General features: G+C 44.5%; 1 protein-coding gene and 1 long non-coding RNA gene across 3 annotated transcripts in view; one reads left to right on the top strand and one right to left on the bottom strand.

Moving 5' to 3' along the window:
- LOC148538994 (uncharacterized) overlaps positions 1–24832 on the top strand; it is a 204890-nt gene that overhangs the window by 62444 nt on the left and 117614 nt on the right. Inside the window, exons 3-4 of one of the 2 annotated variants that reach the window (XR_015871352.1) lie at positions 5886–6041; positions 17560–17652. This is a non-coding gene — a long non-coding RNA (uncharacterized LOC148538994). Of the gene's footprint in view, positions 1–5885; positions 6042–17559; positions 17653–24832 lie in introns of those variants that run through there. The other variant, XR_015871351.1, reaches the window with a different exon arrangement.
- The window catches only part of FAM20C (FAM20C golgi associated secretory pathway kinase), a 196769-nt gene continuing 184330 nt past the window's right edge, over positions 12394–24832 (bottom strand). Inside the window, exons 8-10 of the mRNA XM_088451973.1 lie at positions 24465–24546; positions 14919–14978; positions 12394–13548 (exon numbers count right to left, since the gene is read on the bottom strand). Of these exons, the coding sequence (XP_088308099.1) occupies positions 13296–13548; positions 14919–14978; positions 24465–24546 (395 nt within the window). The 3' untranslated portion in view covers positions 12394–13295. The remainder of the gene's footprint in view (positions 13549–14918; positions 14979–24464; positions 24547–24832) is intronic.

Below are 24832 nucleotides of genomic sequence, written 5' to 3'. Positions count from 1 at the left end.
TGGATTGGTTTTGCCAAAACCACCCTTCGGCGTTTTGGGTTCTGGGTTTTGTGTTTTGGATCTGTATTTTTTTTAAAAAAAGCATAAAAACAGCTAAAATCACAGAATGTGTTGATTTTTCTGCTCCTATGCTATTATTAACCTCAAAAACCTTAATTTCCACTCATTTCCAGTTTATTCTGAACACCTCACACCTCACAATAGTGTTTTTATGTCCAAAAGGTTGCACCGAGGTAGATGGATGACTATGCTAAGCGATACGAGTGGGCGGCACAAACAAGTGGCCCATCCAGGAGTGACACTGCAGTGGCAGACAGGATGGCCGTTTGAAAAACTAGGCCCCAAACAGTACATAATGCAAAGAAAAAAAAGAGGTGCAAGATGGAATTGTCCTTGGGCCCTCCCACCCACCTTTATGTTGTATAAACAGGACATGCACACTTTAACAAACCAATCATTTCAGCGCCAGGGTCTGCCACACGACTGTGGCTGAAATGATTGGTTCGTTTGGGCCCCCACAAAACAAGCTGGCAATTGATCTGGCCCTGCACAAACTGGCTCTATGGAGGCAAGATGTCATCCTCATGCTCCTCATTCACCGATTCCTCACCCTCTTCAGTGTTGTGTACATCCTCATCCTCACAGAGTATTAATTCGTCCCCACTGGAATCCACCACCACAGGCCCTCTGTACGTTCTGGAGGCTGGTCTCCCTGGAAAAGTTGATAATTCATTTTTATGAACATCATCTTCTCCACATTTTGTGGAAGCAACCTCCTACGCCTTTTGCTGACAAGGTTCCCGGCTGCACTAAACACTCTTTCGGAGTGAGCACTGGAGGGGGGGCAACTCAGGTAAAATAGAGCCTGTTTGTACAGGGCCTCCAAATTGCCTCTTTTTCCTGCCAGTACATGTACGGACTGTCTGACATGCCTACTTGGATGCTGTCACCGATGTAATCCTTTAACAGACAGACGCACGCTTGTCGCTGCTGCTTTGAGGATGCAGGTGCGACTACAGCCCACACAATTCGCAAAGAAAGGAAAAAAAAAGAAGAATTTTTTTATTGTTTGTGGAGCACACTTTGAGGGTTACACCACCCTTTAACAGACAGACGCACGCTTGTCGCTGCTGCTTTAAGGATGCAGGTGGAGTGTACTTTGGGGGTTACAGCACCCTTTAACGGACAAGCCAGCCGGCCCTTTACTTATGGGACACTGGGCGCACGCTTGGCGCTGCTCCTTCGTTGATGCACGTGCAGCCACAGTGCACACAATTCACAAACACAGAAAAATATATTTTTTTATTTTGTTTGGAGTGCCCTTTGGGGGTTACAGCACCCATTAGCGGTCAATCCAGCCGGCCCTTTATTTATGGGACACAGGCACACGCTTGGCACTAGTTTGTTGATGCACGTGCGACTACTGTGCACACAGGGCCTGATTCAGACCCACTCGCAAGCGGCTGTCCGCTCGCAAGTGGGTCAATGTTGTGCACTGCGCATGCGCACGACGGCGGGAGCTCCGTCGTGGGCATGCGCCAGACGCGACGAGCGAAGGACTTTCCTTTGCTCGTTGTGTCTGATCAAAGGGGGCGTGCTGTCGATGTTGATTGACAGCACGCCCCCTTTGGGGGGCGTGCCTCCCTGACGGGGGCGTTCCCAAGGGAACGCCTACCGTCAGAAGCCGGCCCACTGACATCACTAGTGATGTCAGTGGGAGTGATGTTGGCTCTGATAGAGCCAAAATCACTCTGGGCCTTGCGGTTGAAAAACTCAACCGCAGGCTCCGGCTCGCAGTGGCGATGGTCGCGATGGTCAAGACCATCGCGGCCATCAAACTGCACGCTCGTATAGGCTGTGGGTGGTGACCCACAGCTATACGAGCGTCCAGGAGGACGCTCCATAATTATGGAGGACGGCCCTCATTCAGAGCGTGTGCTCTGCTCAGAGCGTACGGCTCTGAATGAGGGCCACAATTCACAAACACAGAAAATATTTTTTTATTTTGTTTGGAGTGTACTTTGGGGGTTACAGCACCCTTTAACGGACAAGCCAGCCGGCCCTTTACTTATGACACAGGCGCACGCTTGGCACTACTTTGTTGATGCACGTGCGGCTACTGCGCACACAATTCACAAACACAGAAAATATTTTTTTATTTTGTTTGGAGTGTACTTTGGGGGTTACAGCACCCTTTAACGGACAAGCCAGCCGGCCCTTTACTTATGACACAGGCGCACGCTTGGCACTACTTTGTTGATGCACGTGCGGCTACTGCGCACACAATTCACAAACACAGAAAATATTTTTTTATTTTGTTTGGAGTGTACTTTGGGGGTTACAGCACCCTTTAACGGACAAGCCAGCCGGCCCTTTACTTATGACACAGGCGCACGCTTGGCACTACTTTGTTGATGCACGTGCGGCTACTGCGCACACAATTCACAAACACAGAAAATATTTTTTTATTTTGTTTGGAGTGTACTTTGGGGGTTACAGCACCCTTTAACGGACAAGCCAGCCGGCCCTTTACTTATGACACAGGTGCACGCTTGGCACTACTTTGTTGATGCACGGGCGGCTACTGCGCACACAATTCACAAACACAGAAAATATTTTTTTATTTTGTTTGTAGTGTACTTTGGGGGTTACAGCACCCTTTAGTGGTCAATCCAGCCGGCCCTTTATTTATGGGACACAGGCGCACGCTTGGCACTACTTTGTTGATGCACGTGCGGCTACTGCGCACACAATTCACAAACACATAAAATATTTTTTTATTTTGTTTGGAGTGTAATTTGGGGGTTACAGCACCCTTTAACGGACAAGCCAGCCGGCCCTTTACTTATGACACAGGCGCACGCTTGGCACTACTTTGTTGATGCACGTGCGGCTACTGCGCACACAATTCACAAATAAAGAAATATATTTTTTTATTTTATTTGGAGTGCCCTTTGGGGGTTACAGCACCTTTTAACGGACAAGGCAACCGGCCTTTTACTTATGGGACACAGGTGCACGCTTTGCACTACTTTGTTGATGCACGTGCGGCTACTGCGCACACAATTCACAAACACAAAAAATATATTTTTTAATTTTGTTTGGAGTGCCCTTTGGGGGTTACAGCACCCTTTAGCGGTCAATCCAGCCGGCCTTTTATTTATGGGACACAGGCGCACGCTTGGCACTACTTTGTTGATGCACGTGCGGCTACTGCGCACACAATTCACAAACACAGAAAATATTTTTTTATTTTGTTTGGAGTGTACTTTGGGGGTTACAGCACCCTTTAGTGGTCAATCCAGCCGGCCCTTTATTTATGGGACACAGGCGCACGCTTGGCACTACTTTGTTGATGCACGTGCGGCTACTGCGCACACAATTCACAAACACAGAAAATATTTTTTTATTTTGTTTGGAGTGTAATTTGGGGGTTACAGCACCCTTTAACGGACAAGCCAGCCGGCCTTTTACTTTTGACACAGGCGCACGCTTGGCACTACTTTGTTGATGCACGTGCGGCTACTGCGCACACAATTCACAAACAAAGAAATATATTTTTTTATTTTATTTGGAGTGCCCTTTGGGGGTTACAGCACCTTTTAACGGACAAGCCAACTGGCCTTTTACTTATGGGACACAGGCGCACGCTTTGCACTACTTTGTTGATGCACGTGCGGCTACTGCGCACACAATTCACAAACACAAAAAAATATATTTTTTTATTTTGTTTGGAGTGCCCTTTGGGGGTTACAGCACCCTTTAACGGACAAGCCAGCCGGCCTTTTACTTATGGGACACAGGCGCACGCTTGGCGCTGCTCCTTTGTTGATGCACGTGCAGCCACAGTGCACACAATTCATAAACACAGAAAAAATATTTATGGTCGGATTCACACGGGGGTCTACACCAAGCCGACGGACAAGAACACCTTACTACAAGCTAACAGTCACCATCCACCGGCCGTCAAGAGGGGTCTCCCTAAGTCACAGATGATTAGGGTGGCAAGGATCACCAGTGACCCTAAAGAAATAGAAGCCAGTCTCGATTTGATCATAGATAAATTTTTACAGAGGGGCTACGATCCAACTTTGTTATATAAAGAGAAGATGGAAGTTCTTGACACACCGAGGAGTTCTTTATTTACACCTAAAACCAGGAATCCAGAGGGCGTTATTCCCTGGAAAAGCAAGTTTGGCACTTCTAGTGCAGTCATCCAGCGGGCCACTCGGGCACTATGGCCTATTGTTTCAACGGATAGAAATCTCTCCATGTTTAGAAATAAAAGACCTCTTGCTTGCTTTACCAGGGGGCGCAATATTAGAGACATGGTGGTCCATAGTGACATCACAGGTTTTTCCACCAATGACGTGTCCACAGGTTCATTTCTCTCTAGGAAGCCGGGTTGCTACAAATGTCTTAAATGCACTACGTGCCAACATATGGACACGGGTCATATTTTTACTCATCCACATTCCGGACGACTACATCATATTAGATACGTACTATCTTGTACGTCATCTTTTATTATATACGTAATTTCTTGCCCTTGCAAATTACTTTATGTAGGAAAAACAACTCGGACAATGAGAGAGAGAATGGCACTACATAGGTCTGCGATTAAGTCAGCCATTGCAGGTAAGAGTTCCGACCAGCCGGTAGCATGGCACTTTTTTGAAAGGAAACACGTCTTAACAGATTTCAGACATATGGCAATTGACCACATCCCGAAATCTATACGAGGGGGCGACAGGGCTGCTCGACTACTCCAGGTCGAAGCGAAGTGGATTTTTACCCTTAATTCCATGAATCCAGCAGGGCTCAATGAGAAAATCAATTGGAGTGTATTCCACTGACATCTTTACGTTTTGGAGTTCTTTGCTTACTGTGGGGACTATCAGTAACCCCTGTTTCATGATAATATATCTCTTTTTGGTCCCTTCTAGGTCTATCACCGGTAATCTATTTTACTAGATGTGTCTTAAATCATTATGATCCATAGGGTTTGGACTTTAAAGGAAGTTCCTTGATGTCATCAAGTCTCTGTAATACTTGATCTTTGAATGCAAATGTATTTATACAATAGTTTTTCTCTTTTCTACTTTCACCTTCTTTTGCTAACCTCTGCCACCATAAGGCTATATTTAGGCTGAGTTTGCAGATGTGTGCGTCCATTTTCTGAGCCATTTTATGTATTTTATTATGCTACGGGGTAAGTCCAGCAATTTTTTTTATTAGCTAATTTTGGCTATTAATGACGTCATATTTGGAATGAAAATGTAAAAAGTGTTGGAAAATGAGTTTAAAGTAATGGGGTAGATATTTGGGGGGGCTGTGAAGATGGGGCAGGTGTATTTATGATTGCAGGTGCCAGTGACAGGTGTATTTTTCCATTTTTTAAGAAAGCACTTCAATGACTCAAAAATGTACTTACACCTATTTTTATGTACCCCCAATGTAACTACATCATTTATTTTGGCCCAAAAAATAGCTTTCTGTCATTATTTCACTGTTAGAAAAAAATGCATATATAATAGCCATTTAACACAAATTAATAAACCGAATGCCCCCTAACATACTTGTATACTGTTACCCAGTGTTAGTTTGAATTATTAAAGCTGGAGGCACTGCTTAAGGGGCCAGTCTGGGGGCACTGCATAAGGGGCCAGCCTGGGGGCACTGCATAAGGGACTCTATTTAAGGCTGGGGGCACTGCTTAAGGGGCCAGCCTAGGGGCACTGCATAAATATCATTTAGATTCAATATTCAATTATTAGTATATCTGTCTGTGGTTTTTCTTGCTTTCTTCTTGTATACACAAACTTGTGGTGTGGTTATTTATATTCTTTTTATTCTAATGGTTGTTCTTCACTATTTTTACCTAGACGGACGAGCCGCGTCTGAGCATGGGCGTCGGGGTTGCCTTGGCGACTGACTACTCCCAGCGCGATGACGTCTTCAGTGCGGGACTCCGGCAGCGTCACGTGGGGTCCCGGGCGACGTCCGAACACACCTGTCAGTCGGGTTTCTCCGGGTATAAGGTAAGTGTCACTTTAGTTGTTCTTTTCTTTCTCTCTGTTCACCTTGACAAAGGGGCGTGTGGCTCCGAAACGTCGGTCATATACGTGTGTAACACACATTAAATTACTTCTTTAAATCTTCAAGTGCCGCGGACTTTGCCATTTTTTACATTTATTTTCCGAAGGCACGGGAGTATTTTCTACCCAGTTCAGTGGAGTGCCGGTCCAACAAACGCAACTACATATATATATATATATATATATATATAGTACCATCTGACTCCAGTTATGATTTCTAGTTATTACTATAACTCAACTCTGCCTTTTCTTGTTGTCACTCCTCTGTAGACCACTAATTTCAGAACATCTACAATAATAGAATATTGAATTGCTCAAATAACCTACACAGCACCGCATGGCTCATTAATCTATTGGACTCTTTTACAAAGAAACTGAATTTGCAGTTTAGTATTCTAACACAACCAGCAACAGATTCAGGTCATAAAAGATTTCAGTGTGTTGTGCTACTGTGACATCCCCGCTCTCTTGTGTTTGACTCGACCAATCAACACAGATAACGTACCAACCAATCAGCTCTTAGCTATCATTTTTCGAATATTGGGACGTATTCAATTAGAAGCGAAAAGCCAAGATCCGTGAAAAAGTATCGCCGATTGCGATTTTTCACCTGGCGGAAACTTTTCTCCGTATTCAGGAGCTCATTCTAACCCGCTCCATAGATGCTTTCGCTCCCTCCCAGCATATGCAAATCTAACGCACACACAGCAAGGCAGGCAATCGTACAGCAAGGCATTAGCATACCCACTATGTCTTGGCGTGCGATCACTTTGTGTATGCAGACCCCCACCAGCCATTCATAAGACACCCACATGCGCACGTCCCCTCCTGGAAGTGCATGAAAACATCGGTACATCAAGCACCATCGGATGTGCTCGCTGCACTTGAGATTGACTATACTTTGCCGCAAGCACTGCGCTCACTTCAGTGTGAAATGTAACCAGGTGATGTGTACTATGATGCTGCCTGATAATTATGCACACCTCTGAAACGGCGTTGAAACACTCAGGCACGCCTGCGTTCATACCTCCACTCCCCTGTTTCTAGTGGCCTACCCATTACCACCCACAAATGGCCTCTCCTGTCACTCATTACACTGGGCTGTCTATGCTGGGCGAGCGAGCGCTTCCCGATCTTTTGCAGTGGTTCGAGCTCGCTGATTGCGATACATACGCATGTGCAGATTGCAAATATCGGCCAGCTGCGAGCAATCGCAAACTAGCGAACGGGTCTGAATCAGCTCCTCAATTCCGTCCGCTTTTCGTGTACACAGAAACTCAATGCAATGTAATAGGCAAAAAAGGTTTGCCTCTGAATAGCAGGAGTTTTGGGGGCGAAAAAGCACAAAGTGGGGGGACAACTTCGCAAACTAGCAAAATAATTTTCTGGGGGTGCTCTAAGAAGGGGTCAAGTGCTTTTGGGATTGCAGGTGCTTTTATAATGGAGGAACTTCACTTTTATTAAAACTACACTTTAGAGACTTTAAAATATGCTAGCACCCATTTTCAGGTGCCCCAAATTTGACAGGACTACTTATTTTCACCAAAGAATACTGCTTTATGCCATTCTTCACCGCTTGTGCAAAGACGCTAATTAGTGGCAATTGTGTGAACTTAAGTACCCCAAACAGTTTTATTAGGGCTAATCGGGCACTACTACATTGATCCCCAATTTTTCTGCATCTTTTTGGGGGGTTCAGGCTGATTTCCCCGATTCTGACACCACTTTTCGCATGTTCTGACTTCGCATGTCGCCGTTTTCGCGTCTGTTGGAATTGAATAGGGCGAATAGCGGGTAAACACATGATAAGTTTCCGTGGCTAATATATGCGATGTAGGCGAAAAGTCCGGCATGCAAAACTTTATTACGGGTGCGAAACTAATGAAATACCGCCCGTAGCCTGTAAAATGACCGAAGCTGATTGGTTAGTACTTTATCTCTCTTCAAGCTTTGATACATCTCCCCCTAAGTCTTACTTACATACTTATGTAAGAAACAGTGTTTCAGAAATTTAGAATGCATAGTATATTGTGACACTGTGCTGCTTTTCTGCTCTTAATTCATTTTTGTTGTATTGATTTACAATTTCTACCTGGACAACAGCCCTACCACTATTTCCTAAATTGACAATCAATTTAAAACATACTATATATTTACTATTCTTGCACTTTTATGCTTACAAAATACATTATCTGCCTTTGTTCCAAAAAAAATGCTTTCATCCTGTGTTTCATTGTTTGGATCAAAACTCTTTCGCTTTCCAAGCAAAACATAGATCATCTCACCTGGGAAAGTGGAGAATGCTTTGTCTTCTGGGAAATGTTGATTGCTTCTGAATTACCAGACTAATAGTCATTATATTTCAAAGGGAACGATCCAGCAGAGAATATAATATTAATGTTCTCATACAACAGAGGTATCACGTCTCCGATTTGTTGGGAAACAGAATAGACGGACAAACTGAGCCTGGCTGAACTGAAAAGAGGTCATTAATAATTAAGAAGTAAAACAAGCTGACAGCAATTTCTGTCTGAAGGATCTAGAATCCTAATGTAGCATTTTTGTGTTATTGAATTTTTTAAAGGTACAATAGTGTACGATGCTCAATTATTGTATACAAAAGACACGCAACTGCATATGGCACATTAACCGGGTCCCTCTGTTGATTCCATCGTGTATTACTGTGGCTTAGAGGGGAGCTCAGGTGGTGCTACTCTGGGGGTATCAGGGGACTGTCTTGCTTTTATTAGTTGGGTTGAGGAATATTTTTGACCAAAGGTATAAAGTCAACTTGTTTCTTTTTGTGTCTGGTTCACCTATAGCACCTAACTGTGCTCTAACAGTACTAACTCGCAGTCTGGTATTAGTTAAACCGCAATACATACCCATCACACTTCTAAGGTATCATGTAATAACACTTCACACATAACGTACTGCGGTTGCTTGCTATAAGGATTGTCCACTTGCTCAAAACTCTCCCCTCCACAAATCCTTATCCTGACCCAGTGCTAGACCGCCTGTGCTGTTTCCACTATAACAAGAAGACAATAAACATGATGTTGTGCAGGTCTGGAGCTTTTCCCCTGCCTCCAGCAGACTACCGGACCAGTTCTGGAGTTTTTCTTAACCTTGCCACTCTGAGATCCCAATCTTGGTCATCTTGGTCATTACCTTCCCTGGACAGTCTAGAAGATCCTTATATCATTTTTCATTGTGTTGATGGTTGCTGGCAATGTCTGGGTAGGGGGAACACACTGTTTATTTGGTTCAGATCTCCCCCATAGAGACACCAGTTTGTGGCCTGCACTGGGCTCGTGAATAATGTTATATACATCAAAATGGCCCTCAGCAGAAAAAAGGTTCCCCACCCCTGGTCTAAACCATTTCAGTGCAAGGGTGGGGTTGTGTAAATTCCTGGAGGACATTTCTTTGACACTGTTGACTGGATTAATCTGATGTTATATCAGAGCTAAAACTAGGATTTTTGTCACCTGTGGCAAAGCCATATTTTGGTGCCCCCCCAAAAAAATACAACATAGAGGACGAAAAGGGTGTGTGGTTTTGTGACACAGTAATGCCCTTTATAATACATTCTGGTACACATTAATGACCCTTATAACACACTGCCACAGTAATGCCCCTTACAACACATTATACCACACAGTAATGTCCCTTATACCACATTATGCCGCAGTAATGTCCCTTACAACACAATATACCACAGTACTGGCCCTTATACATTAAGCCATAGTAATGCCCCTTATTCATTAAGCCACAGTAATGCCACTTATTCAATAAGCCCCAGTAATGCCCTTTATTCATTATGCCACAGTAATGCACCTTATACATTTATGCCACAGTGATGCGCCATATACATAATGCAACAGTAATGCCCCATATATAAGGCCCCTTTTACATTATGACACAGTAAGGCTACTTACACATTATGCCACAGTAAGGTCTCTTTTACTTTAAGCCACAGTAAGGCTTCTCTTACGTGCCAGAGCCGTGCAGTGGGTGAGCTCAGGGTGGCACGGGACGGGGCTGCCACACACTGGGGAACTGTCAGTACTGCCATAATGGTAATGTGGCACCGCTCATGAACCAAATGGAGCTCACGGACCGGCTGCCTCTGCTGATTGGCACTGCAACCGGCACCACATTAGACTGACGGAGTCTCTGTGCCTCTCAAGGCCGGAATGCAGCTCCAAACCCACAAGAGCAGCAACCTAGCCTCCCGGCAGCCTCTCCCCGGCACCCGGGTCACGTGCCCCCTTCGTCCCCCTAGTTGCGGCCCTGGTTATATGTTTCTGTCATCATATCTCTATGCTCAATGATAATTTTCACATGTTTAAGTCTAGATAAGGAAGGTGGAAATTATACTCAGAAGAAATACTAGTTTTCTATAAAGGTCATTCAATTAACTAAATAAGCTACAGTAAATATATGTATTTAGCATCTACACAACACCACTAGTGTATGGTACTATTGCAATTAACAATATTAATGAACAAATAAATACACTGGTATGAAAGACATGTTTACTGAGAATAAAAGAATTACTGAAAATAGGAACATTTTCATGGGGTGAGTATGGTGCATTTAACACCCCAATGACCGTGCAGCAGTTTGAAGAGAGCCTTACTAAACTACAATGTGTTGTTGTTCATGGCCTAACCAGCCCCAGTGCCCCACTTCAAATATAACTACACACGGACATGTTCGAGTTTGCTGAGGCAATTTAATCTAAGCTGCCTTGAAGTCTTATGCTCTGATTTGTTGAAGACTGTTTTAATTCTACATATTTAGTTTCCTGATCATTTATGTGTCCCATTTTTTTTGAAGCATGGTATAAGGGGGATATACTCAGGGGGTGAGGTTAGCGTTAAGCACCGGGGAGGGTTAGGGGTTAGCAGTAGAGAACTTACCTTGTGTTGGGATTCTGGCAGTCGGGATGCCGTAGTCGGTATTCTGACAGCAGGCATCCTAACAGCCGGGATCCCATACCCAACTCGTATAAGGAGGTGCTCAGGTCATACTTAAACATACCTTAAGGTGCTCATATACACGGCAATTGTGTCTGCCAATTAGGTAGTTTTTACAATAATTGCTACAAACTACAGAATATATGGGCTTTACCAAAATAACAATACATTTCTAGATTTACTCTAGATTGTTCTGATGTCAGCCACCACAGCGGGTAAATCCAGTGGGACAATAACCACATCTGTATGTCATCATCTGACCACACTAATGCTGTCCAATCGGATTCAGACAGTACGGATCCATTTGACCATACACGTATACAATCAAATGTGACAGGGATCACCTGGACATGGGGACCTTTAAACCTGTGAATGCTATGCTTTTATACATTTGCAATGTGCATACAATGCAAACATAACTCAATAAATGACACAAAATAAATATGGAGACATCTGGAAAAGCAAGCACATACAGATGTGCCCACATACTGTACATCTATCCTCCATGCGCTACAAGTCGCACCACACATAACGCGGGAGCTCAGTGTGACTCGGTAGCGCAGAATTTCTTTTTGTGTGTATTTTTACCTTCAATACGTCTTATTCACACGATGATGCAACTAGATAGCACAAGCAGCTTCTGCTGATTAAAATGATATGCAGCATGCCTATATTCTTTGTGTGACTGCGGCTGTATCTGCATGCAAAATGCTACGTTACAGTGTTACAGACGCTGACACTATAACGCAGATACACCCGCACTCGCTCACAGAACATAGGCATGCCGCATATCATTTTAAACAGCAGAAGCTGCTTGTGCTATCTAGTCCCATCGTTATGTGAATAAGACGCATTTGAAGGTAAAAAGATGCACGCAAAGATGCTTGGCGCTACTGCGTCACGCCACGGCATGGCTCGACTAGATGGGCTGTTTAGCGGGCAAGGAGGCTAGATGTATGTGGACCCATCTGTGGTATCCCAAACTTCATACAATAGTAATTAAGAGTTGGGGTTTCGGACACCTGTAATCCCCTTCTTTGAATCTAGAGAGTAACTGAGGTGGTTATTTTTTTATAAAGTTATGACTCTATTTATATAACATTGCTCAGCTGTCCTTGTTGATACTTCATAGGTATGATCAAGCCTCAATCATTTCCCAATGAAATACCCCATCTGCCATCTGTTTCAGACCCCCCACAAGCAATAAATGCACCTGAGATGCCTGCGATCAGTATTCCCATTGTAAACCAGCGGCGAGTATTGATCAACTTTACTAGTCAATGGAAAATAAACACTCAATCTCTGGATACTTATTTGCTGTAATTTTTATTGCACTTTTACCACGCTGCAAACAAATCACAAAAAAACTGCAAAATGAAGCTGATAGCTGCACAATGCAGCTCTTATCCATGTATGTATATACAATATTTACACAAATATAGTAAAAGCAAACATGGGAAGGCAGCTACCTGGCTACAAACAACAGGGACGGACCTAGGTTACCCGCTGATCTCCATTTTATATTAAATTATATCCCTACCCAGGATGCTTGGCCAGTCAGCGATTGGCAGAGCATGCTGGAAGTACTGAATCAGCAATAGCTTGAGTGCCCATAGATGTCCGTCTCTCACCTAGAAAGTAAGGCCTGCCCTTGTGTCTTACAGATAAGTAGCTAATGTCAATGCTTACCATCATGAACCCTCCACCCTTAAGACTTTGGATTTAAACCCCCCAGAAACACCAACTTGCAGGAAATACAGTATATTTAAGTTAACTGGCAGAAGACATCTTGAAGGCGTCAGTGTGGTATGGTCAAGTCAGCACCACAAGTAAACAAAACTATACTGTCCCCCCTTTTTTTTTTTTTTCAAAAAGTGGTAGGTAGGTCATCATTTTATATATTTATACCATATATAAATACAAAATTATTTTCTTTTTTAAATAAAGGCCTCCTATCTGTACAAAAAAGATTAGGATACGCTTAGAACCCAAAACCATTTCTATGGGTCTTTGACCATATTGTCTTACGCACATCCAAATAAACTCTACTTATGTTACAGACACGTTATCTAATCCTTCTTGGTTTCTATAGATTTTCTACAGTGGGAACAATTAAATCTTTAAATCTGAATTCACTGAATTCACAGAGGAGCATTCGCAGTCTTCGGCAAGACTAAGTCTTCTTGGTTGGGGTTAGTGACGTTCTGCGTCACTACCTCTTAGTCGTTTTGTTGCTCAGGTCTGAGTCCAAGTCATTTTCCACTACAGTATTATAGCTATCTTTTTCTATGCAGTCACCGATAGCTTTCAGGATAATTCGGAGCCTTCTGTCCATCGCTTCAAGGTGTGGCTGGTAGAGGATTGGGGTTATTTTATCCATTTCTAAGGATTCCTCCATCAGTTTGCTCAACTGGTATTCCTCCTTTGCTAAGAGCTGCAATCGCAAGTATGTGGACTTCTTGATCCTGTGAAGAGACAAATTATATGTCATGATCTATCACTATGCATATAAGAGCATTATAATCTCATGCGTCATTTAATACTCTTCATCTATCTTGCCACGCGTGAACAGTGTATCCTCAACTATGGCTATCACACATTTACTAATACTAAAAAAAACAAATAAAAAATTGTCTGTTAGTAAATGTGTGATTTGGCCCCAGAAACGCAACTTCTATGTTGATAATCGATGTTCATCAATTTTAAAGCGATGCAAATCGACTAAAATTGACCTTTAGTAAATATACCCCTAAGCAGAACCGTAAATAAACTTTTTGCTGCCCTGTGCCAGAGAGAATATTGGCACCCTCCCCCTCATTTTTTAAATGCACCTGAAAAAGGGCCATGGCCTCATGGGGAAGGGAAGGGATAGGAGAGGCCAGGAGATGCTGGGGATAAAAGTACAGGAAGCTACAAGTGAGAATGATAATAAACAGAAAAGTGACAGGCCCACTTAATCGGGCAGGCGGAGACCCCATAGCATATTCTGCCTATGCCTATACTCACAAGCTGTCTGCTAAATCTGCCTGTTTATAAACACTGACCAGGACTTCCATCCCGTCACAGCTATGTGCACACAAACATTATTTATATCCATCTCTCCCCCCTTCCTTATTCACTGGAGAATGGAGGAATAATGGAAGCTCCTTATTGATCTCTATGGAGCGTTTGCTGCCGCAGTGTACACAACTGTCTAATGAAAGCAGATGACGGATGATACATGTTCTGCTTTACCCTATTTCTGCTCATCATCTGCTTTGGTAAGATACACTATATGCATTGCCGATATAAATCTGTGTCAATGTATGTGATCTTCCCTCACTCACCTGTTCCTCTGTCTTCAAAAATGGAACAGGGGAGAGATGGATTTATATAACAACGCTTAGGTGCAACTAGACTGGGCTACTAAGTAATGTGCTATAATAACTTTTTTACTGCCAATCAATCATTTATAAATTCCCCTGACTACTATGTGACTGTAACATAAAATGTCAACTTTACAAATTGCCATTATGACATTACGGTGAATCCTAGCGGTATATTTACTAAACTGCGGGTTTTTAGAACTGGAGATGTTTCCCATAGCAACCAATCAGATTTCAGCTATTATCTTCTAGAAGGTGCTAAATAAACGTTTAGTAGAATATGATTGGTTGCTATGGGAAACATCTCCACTTCTAAAGACCCGCACTTTAGTAAATAATAAATATAACCCCTACTCTTTACTCAGACTAAAAAAATGTAACTAAAATTCTAAGTCTGCCCCTCCACCAAATTATATAGTTACATGTTTCCTTTCTCCTACTTAAGTCTTTTAGCCAGCCTGTGTTCTTACCTGCAGCACTGATTCAGCGGTACCAGGATAGACAACTCATCATGTGAATATTTTCCAAATCTGTTAAAAGGAATAACAAATAGTTACAATAGGAATACTAGCATTGTGTGTAAATAACTTTTGCACTGCACAATTTGCATCTGTATTAAAAGTTGCACATAGTTGCACTTTGGCACCTTTCAGCTGGATAGTTAGCAAAGTACAGTAAGTGCCTGCACAAGGAACTTAAGAATGGCTCTTAAACTGGGTATACACTAAATGATCTATCTCCTCATATATAATGTTCCAATGCTGATTGAACTGTTATATCATACACATCATACAGTATAGTGTGTATGCCTAATCCATCGATCCCAGCCATCATTCATTGAATCTTCCCATCTGCATGTAATGATACATCGCTCTATCATAGGCCAGATCGTGTAATGTGTATGGCGTTGCCATGTATCGTTACAACATCGTTAAAGTTAAAAGTATTGTTAGAGGTGCTTTTTAAATATAGATGTGCGTGTACCCCCGTGTTTTGGTTTTGGCAAAACCACCTTCAAGTGTTTTGTTTCAGTTTCAGTTTTGGTTTTCTACAAAATTTATAAAAACCGCCAAAATCATGTAATTTGGATCTGTTTACATGCAATCCTAAACCAGAGATCAGAACTTACGAGTAGACCCGAGCCGGAACTCTGTTCTACTCGGAACCCTAAAAGTGATCGGGCCCGGGACTCTGGGGGTCATTCAGACCCGCTCGCGAGCGCAGGACGCTCGCAAGTGGGTCGATGTTACCCCAATGCGCATGCGAACGACGGAGGGAGCTGCGTCGTGCGCATGCGCGAGACCCGGACAGCGACAGCCAAGCTGTCGCTCCGGGTCTCGCACCAAAGGGGGCGTGCTGTCGATGGTGACTGTCAGCACGCCCCCTTTGGTGGGCGTGCTGGGGGCGTGGCTGCCAGACGGAGGCGTTCCCATGGGAACGCCTACCGTCTGGGTCCGGCCCCACTGACATCACTAGTGATGTCAGTGGGAGTGATTTTGGCTCTGATAGAGCCAAAATCACTCCTGGGTTTGCGGTCACCGAGACCCTACCGCAGGGTCTCGTCGCAAGTCCGATGGTCGCGATGGTCTTGACCATCGCGACCATCTTTTTGGCCGCTCGCATATGCTGTGGGTGGTCACCCACAGCTATGCGAGCGGCCAGGAGGCCGCTCCATTTTTAGGTAGGAGGGCACTGATTCAGAGCGAGCGCTCTGGTCAGAGCATCCGGCTCTGAATCAGGCCCTCTGTTCGACTCGGAACCCCATACATAAACCAGATTCAAGTTTATGTGTTTATGGTATATTATTGCTACAGATGCATTTATTTGCTGTAATTTAACTATGACATATTTTAGGGAAAATCTAACTGAAATGACACAAATATAAGTGAGAGTATGCAGACACATATTTGCGTATTTGTTCTGGGAGTGTTTCTACATCCCACTCTGAGTGATGCCCCTTGAGTTCACTTTAAAGAAAACTATTATGCATAAAATAGTCGTTCCATGGGGCTCTTTCTTTAAACAACAAAAATGTATTTTTGTAATGAGAGCTTTTTATGCTGTGAGTTGTGTGAGCATATGGTACACAGCTGTCTTAGTGACCCCTCATACTGCGCAGTCTCACGTCTTTCTCTTCCATATTTAGACAGAATAAGATACCTTACAATGAAATGTAATAAGGAATAACCCATTTCTCCACAGATGATCGACATCTGTGACCTAAATACACCAATGGCTTAATGTAACAGAGTTACATATAGCAGCAAGTACAGTGTCACTTTATATTTATTTTAGCTGTTTAAGTTCCCTGTATAAGATTATTGCTTCCATCAAGCTTAGACTGACTTAACTATCAGGGTTAAAGGGAAAATATATTTTACCAATAGGAACGGTTTAGTTTTAAATAAATGTACAATCAGGAAACGCAGGGAAATTTTATTCTGTGTAATATACTGTACTACAGAATATTTAGTTTAAAATTCCAGCTTCTTTATATAACTGGTATTAGCTGTATAATACTTGTCTACCCTTTTGGAAACTAGGACACTAAAGACATTAGAAGAGTTCTACCTGACTTCCAGTAATGCTGGGAACCAGCCAAGATCCCGCCCACTTCCCTAGTGAAGTGTGTGTCTGGGGGGGGGGGGGGGAGGTGTCAATGCTTAATGACATGTTTGCTGTGGATCACAACATCATGGCCCCACCCCCTGCTGCATCATGCAGTGATTTGGGGGCGGAGCAATGTTACATCATGATGTCCCGGAGGAAGTGCCAGGAGCAGGATGATGGGCTGCCAGGCATGCCCTAAGGATATGCCCTGTGCCTTTGCATGTAGCAGAGTCCTGCTGCCCCCTCGGTCTTTCTCCCTCAGTAGTGGCACAAGTTGCACAACCCTCATTACGGCCTGGAAAGTAAGAGTCTGTAGACTTGTCCAGAGTGTGGAACCTGCTATAAATCTTGCATCAACTTTTTTTATATATATATTTTTTTCATAGAACAAAAAGCAGTGTGTTTTCCTTTGGTCTGGAAATACATAAATATATTAATTGAGCAGAACTTGGTTGCATCAGGTGGTGATTCTAATAGATATGTTTTCCCCTTCACTTGTAGTAATGCATCCTTTCATCCGGTTCTCTCAAATTACACAAATGAGATTGGTCTGCTGATTTGGTACACATGGCCCAACAGACAGATTCAGCAAGTGCCAGGTGACTTTTGCATTTGACAACAGATGTGTAAAATGCAGGCTTAGAAAATGTACAATTAATATTTTTTCTTTTTCAGAAAATTATCTGCTACTGTCTGATTCATTCCCGGTCGCTAGCAAGCGTCCGCTCGCTGCTGCCGATGTTCACTAATCTGCGCATGCGTTTGCATCGCAGTGCGCATGCACGAACTACTCATAGCGATCAGGACCCGCTCGCTCGCCCTGCAATGACAGCTCAGTGTAATGAGTGACAGGAGAGGCCGTTTGTGGGTGGTAACAGGGCAGTCCAGTGAAAACGGGGGTGTGAAGGTGCGAACGCAGGCGTATCTGAGTGTCTCAACGCCGTTTCAGAGGCATGCATAATTAACAGGCAGCATCATAGTACACGTCACCAGCCTTTTTTTTACACTGAAATCGCTTCCGGTAGGGTAGAGGTTACCACAAACGCTGCTATCACTTCCGATAGTCCTCGATGTACCAATGTTTTAATACACTTCCTGGAGATGAGGTGTGCTAGTGGGCGTCTCACCATACGCTAATGGGCGTCTGCATACACAAAGTGATCGCTCGCCAAGACATAGTGGGCGTGCTTATGCCTTGCATTGCGATTGCCTGTCTTGACGTCACTTATCTGAATTTGCATACACAGGGAGCGAGCGGCCGCATCTAGTGAACGGGTCTGAAGCAGGTTCATGGGGCTCTATTCAGAGGCGGCCGTACGGTCTACGACCGCACGGCCGCCTTGATGTTTGTCTAGTGCGTATGCGCACGAGGGAGCCGGCTCCTTCGTGCGTATGCGTGAGACCCGCTACGACTGACAGCGCCGGTCGCAGCGGGTCTCTTTCCAAAGGGGGCAAGCTGTCGATGTTGATTGACAGCTCGCCCCGTTTGGAAGGCGGACCGGGGGGGTGGCAGCCCAAACGGAGGCGTTCCGCCATTTGGGGGAGGTCAGTGGAGAGCTTCCGGCTCTAACAGAGCCAGAAGCTCTCCGGGGCTTACGACAAGTGAGACCCTACCCTAGGGTCTCGTCGTAAGCCCCGATGGTCAATGACCATCGCGACCATCACCCTAGCGGTCATTAGAGCTGTGGGTGTTAACCCACAGCCTAACGACCGAAACAGAGGCGGGCGGTCAGGATGCAAGCGGCCGCCCAGTTTCTGAGCGACCGCTTGCATCCTCCAACCGCTTCTGAATGAGGCCCATAGTCTTCAAAAAATAAAAATGTAATTAATAATAAAGTTCATTAATAATAAAGTTCATTAATAAAGGACAAAGCTGGATAGTGCAAAGTAGATTTGGACCAAGAGCCTGATGTCAGCATCTGTTATACGAGTGCTGCATCTGGAGAGGATACGTTCAGAATCTCGACAGTGGGGATTCCAGCGTTCAGAATGCAGATGCCGGAATCCCGACACTTATCAGAATACCGACATTGGCATCCTGACCGCCGGTTCCCAAAGGTAAGTAGCGGGGTTAGAGGGAGGGTTACGGGTTAGGCACTAGGTTTAGGGTTGGGCACTAAGGGGGGATGGTTAGATTTAGGGTGTGGGGAGGGGGAGATTAGATTTAAGCACTGGGGGCGGGGAGATAAAGTTTAGGCACCGGGGAGGGAGGGTTGGGGTTAAGGGTTAGATTAGGGTTACTTATCTAGAGCCATCGGGATTGTAACCTGGTTGGGATGCCAGCGTTGGTCTTCTGACCGCCGTCCCGTCCAGAGGTGCAGCCTAGGATCATCTGTCTCGATGGTTGCAGTAATCGCCCATCTGAAGCTTACTCAGAATGGGCAACATACCTGCTTAGCCAGGATCAGTAAGTGCCCCGGCACTATCAGAAAACGGTGGCAACACACCCCCGTTTCTGGAAACGCGGGCCCCGATACAGCCGCAGCATGTAAATCATGCTGGGGCTTGGGGGCACAGCGTGCGAGGACACAGGACCCATTCTGCACATGCATGGATTGGAGATGTATGCAAACCATCGAGTTTACAAATATCTCTGGATAAGGCCCCAAGTGTAGCTAGATTCTCACCAAGGCAAATGGGGTATTGGAGCAATGTAGCGGTATTAGGCTACAAGTGAGAAGAACAACAATGCTGTCCTGGACTTCAAAATGATAAATAAAATGTAACTAGTGCTGAAAAGAAGGATATATTTGGAACACGGCCACACAATGGGACAATGAGATGGGGCATGCTGAGCTTGGGGCCTAAGGTGACTCCACGCCAGGGCCAGATTAACAATGGGGCGGATGGAGCTACAGCTCCAGGCCTCCACATAAAAATAGGCCCATCAACATGACAGCATGATTACCAGGTGCCTAACTGGCCATAAATTTTAAGTAGTCCCACCCACAAACAAAAATGCATTTTTTCTATTTCTATGTAGTTAGGGATACATTGTGTTCATAGTGTAGGGAGTGTACACACCAAGGTGACTCTGACCACAACCACACAGCACCGATCACAGGGCCTGATTCAGAGCTGAACGCTCTGACCAGAGCGCTCGCTCTGAATCAGTGCCTTCCTACCTGTAAATGGAGCGGCCTCCTGGCCGCTCGCATAGCTGTGGGTGACCACCCACAGCATATGCGAGCGGCCAAAAAGATGGTTGCGATGGTCTTTGACCATCGCGACCATCAGGCTTGCGACGAGACCCTGCGGTAGGGTCTCGCTGCCGCAAGCCCAGGAGTGATTTTGGCTCTATCAGAGCCAAAGTCACTCCCACTGACATCATTACTGATGTCAGTGGGGCCGGACTCAGACGGTAGGCGTTCCCATGGGAACGCCTCTGTCTGGCCGCCACGCCCCCGACACGCCCACCAAAGGGGGCGTGCTGTCACTCATCATCAACAGCACGCCCCCTTTGGTGCGAGACCCCGAGCGACGTATTTCTCGTCGCTCGCCGGGTCTCGCGCATGCGCACGACGGAGCTCCCTCCGTCGTGCGCATGCGCATTCGGCAAACATCGACCCGCTTGCGAGCGTCATTTGCTCGCGAGTGGGTCTGAATGACCCCCACAGTTCCTCCCCTTCTCAGTATAGGCCCTTGAACATTTTCAGCTCCAGGCCCATGTGGGCTTTAATCCGGCCCTGCTCCACGCGGTAAACAACTACTAAATTATTTTCTGATTCACCAGAACATTCTCACATACTCTATACAAGGAAAGGTAAATTCATATAGTCCAACATATCAAAATATATTTTAAAGGCAAAACCAGGATGCTTTAAATCACCGAAATCTCTACACTTTCCAAATCCTGTAAGCTATTACATTTGGACAAATAACTTACAATAATATTAGGTATTTTGCAAGATCTTTCGCAGCCAATAGTTTATTATAAATAAGGCTTAGGAAAACTCTGGCTATAGTTGAATACATCATTAAAGTTGTATAATATACAGACTTATGATAGTATAAAGGCACAATGGCATGTCAAAATGGAAGCACAAAAGATAGGTGAATTGAAGAATTCACTGGTTAATGAAAATAATATTTGCCCAAAACTTCATTGCTCTATGGAGCTGATTCAGACCCGCTCGCTAGGAGGTGAACGCTCGTAGCTGGCCGATATTTGCTATCTGCACATGCGTATGCATCGCAATGCGCGTGCGCGAACCATAGCGAACGATCGGGAAGCGTTCGCTCGCCCGGTATAGACAGCCCAGCAGAGTGAGTGACAGGAGAAGCCATTTGTGGGTGGTAACAGGGGCAGGCCACTAGGAACGGGGTAGTGGAGGTGTGAAAGCAGGTGTGCCTGAGTGTCTCAACATTGTATCAGAGGCGTGCAGAATTAACAGGCAGCGTCATAGCACACGTCACTTGTTTCTATTACACACTGAAGTGATCGCAGTGCTTGCTGCAGGGTATAGTCAACCTCAAATGCTGCGATCGCATCCGATGCTGCTCGATGTACCAATGTTTTATGCACTTCCAGGAGATGACTTGTGCAAGTGGGAGTATTATGAATGGCTGGTGGCCGTCTGCATACAAAATGTGATCACACGCCAAGACATAGTGGGCGTGCTAATGCCTTGCCGCGCGATCGTCTGCCTCGCTGGGCGTGCGTTGGATTTGCATATTCAGGGTGCGAGCGAACGCATCTAGTGGGAATGAGTGGGTCTGAATGAGCTCCAATGTGTGAAAGCTACATGTTCACTGATTCCCCATGAATAATTGTGAAATTACAATAAAACCATGACATACATCACAGTAGAAAGTAGTGAAATCGCTGTGAGTGTTGTGGCAATAAAGGGTAATTGGCATAGGTGTGGGGGTCTGCTGTGTTTGCTTAGTTATATAAGGTATCAGTAGTTCCATATTTTACAGAAAATATAGTATATGAATAGAATGGACAATTCATTCTACTGTGAAGTATGAATAGGTGGGAACACTTGATGTCAAATTCCACTGGCGCAATGTACAAAATTTCACGGACAAATGTGGAATCTTCCAAATAAGGCCACGTGACAGTCAGAAAAATGTTGCTTATTTCTAGGTTGAAATTTTACAAGCGTCAGTAAACATGACATTACTGTATGACTGACAACCATCTCATAACAGCTAATGAAGCAACTAGATTTGTATATGCCAAATAGGCAATACAAGGTACATACAGATATGTCCTCATACACTGAGTGTCTTTACAGAATATGGTGTCGCGCAGAGTAACGTACTATATATTTTTTTTACATTTTGCGTTTTAGTCGCAGACGCAGCAAAAATCCACTCACAGTGCACCAGAGATGCCAGGCTGTGACTTTAATTGCACAGGAATTGGTATAACACACATACAGAGACGCAGATGAAGCAGAATGGAACTTGTCATGAGGAACAGCCATGGCTGCTTGTATCTGAGCCCTTTTTAGACAGATATATTAGAGTCAGTCTTCACTAGTAATGTAGTTTTGTTGCTTTCAATTGATGTATTTATGCGAATAAGGTGCCTGATTCAGCTTAGGACAGAATTGCAAAGCTGCACGCAAGCAATTATGTTAATGCAGCAGGAGGCATCACGCATTACCGATCTGAGCCGCGTTGTATAATGCAGCATCAGATAATCTGCTGGAACATCCGCCGGCCAAGTGACCCATGGGGTCACGCAAGCCGGCCGCTGCAGGTGAGAGAAAGAGGCCAGGAAATCTTCTCAGCCCCCCCCCACCACCACAACAGCGACAACACGCCTCCGTTTCAGGAAACGGAGGTCGTCGCCACCCCCTCCCCGCCCACAAACGGCAGCAGACTGTCAATCAATGAAGGTCTGCTGCCAGTCTGCGTGCGAGATCACAGCCCCAGGTCTGGGGTCATGGGTCAGACGACTGCGCAGATTCCTGACCATCGAGAATTTGCATTTAGCAGTGCAATAGTGTGCACTGCTGAATCAGGCCCAAGATACGCATTTTGAGCAAAATAGTCGCATGGTGCGGCCGAGTTGCACGGGACGTGACACGCTGAGAGGAGTTATGTGGTGTGACTAGAGCAATAGTGTAAAAGGACACATCTGTAGGCATGTTTCATGGGTAGCACAAAAAATGTTTAATATATATATACATAATGTCACCAAATTTGGTAGGGAGCCTATTTAGAAAAATAAGTTTAGGTCAAAAAGTTGCCGATAGGGGGTATATGGCGCTGTACAATGTGAAAACAGCCTGAAAATGGACAGACAAATGGTTTATTGCTGTGTTATAATTAGTGTAATACAATAAAGTTTAGTCTTGTTATGAATATGTCTGTCCATTTGTTGATGTTTTCACATATACAGTACCTATATTTTTCTTTCTTCTTTTTTTGTGGTATTGTATAGTGATGTGTGAGGATGTGGGTGCACAGACATTAGTTTGGGGCATAGGTACTGACTTTGTTACGCTGCGCCTTTTAACTGTGGACTTGGGGTCTGTTTCAGATTTGTACGCTGTTAGCATCTGTGCTGCGTCCTAGGATACAGCAGCGACGCTAACATATGCTAATGCAGCAGGAGGCATCTGGTGTAAATAAACGCCTCCTGCACGCTTGTGTGATCAGCAGCTGTGTCCGTGGACGCAGCCATCGGATAATTTACGATGCCATCGGCCATCTGAGTAACCCTCAGGTTACTGAGATGGTAGACTCACATCATTAGCCGAGACCAGGAAATCTATGTCGGAAAACGCAGACGCTGGCCTCGCCACTCCCAGAGAATGGGGGCATCACGCCCCCGTTTTTTGGAACGCAGGCCGGCCCCACCCATTCCCAAATGGCCATAGCCTGTCAGCTGTAGCTTTGGGGAACTACAAGAGATCTGGCAGTAGAAGCGGGCGGATGCGCGGTACAGATAAAGCACATGTGCCAATCTTATAACATTAGAGTAGTACACAAACACTGAATCAGGCCCTGGGAACACAAAATTAGCGTTCGAACTTTGAACTTCAGCTAAACCAGCTATAAAATAAATACTACAGTGGTCAGACAATATATACATTTTGCATTAGCAAGGTTCCATCGGTGCCAGCACTTATTTGCTCTGTGCACCATCTGGTTTAAAAACTCCTATACCTAGGCAGACATTATATTAAAAGCTATAGCATGTGAGAGGATTGAAGGTTACATGAGTAGTGCAATCTGCTGTCTCCTGCTGGAAGCGAGCATGACTAATAAACCATTAAATCCATTATTTTCTCTACTTCACAGGAGATTTAGTGGTTGAACAACCTGATCTATGCGTCTCAAGAAGAACTTCTGTTTTCTTAGTTCAATACATACAGATGATGTATACACTTTTAGTGTGCATTTTTATTATAAGCGTTTTGGTTATAGCATTTATGGATATTTACCCTCGTCCATTATCCAAGTGAATAATAAACGTTTCATTTCCAAACTTCTCAAAGGTCTCATAATGGTGACGATCCATATTCCCTGTGGACAGACACAAATGTTTTGTTAGTATTGGTTACTATACAGTTAGGAAGGCAGCAGGCTTACTGTATATTACATATATACTGTATATTTATCATGATCATCTCAAGCAGCTCTTCGCAAATGGCAAAAGTAGGTGCCTCAAACATACACCACTAGCAGGTAAGTTGGTAAGATGCATGCTATAAACCTGTGGTTTTAATACTATTTCTGGATGTAGTACTGTAGGTAAGACCGCCACAATTGGTGGTGCATGCTCTGTACATGGGGAGATTTGTAATAATCC

The sequence above is a fragment of the Taudactylus pleione genome, unplaced genomic scaffold, assembly GCF_031769625.1.
Source record: "Taudactylus pleione unplaced genomic scaffold, aTauple2 ptg000032l, whole genome shotgun sequence".
NCBI lineage: Eukaryota > Metazoa > Chordata > Amphibia > Anura > Myobatrachidae > Taudactylus > Taudactylus pleione.
This window is presented reverse-complemented; position numbering and strand designations above follow the sequence as displayed.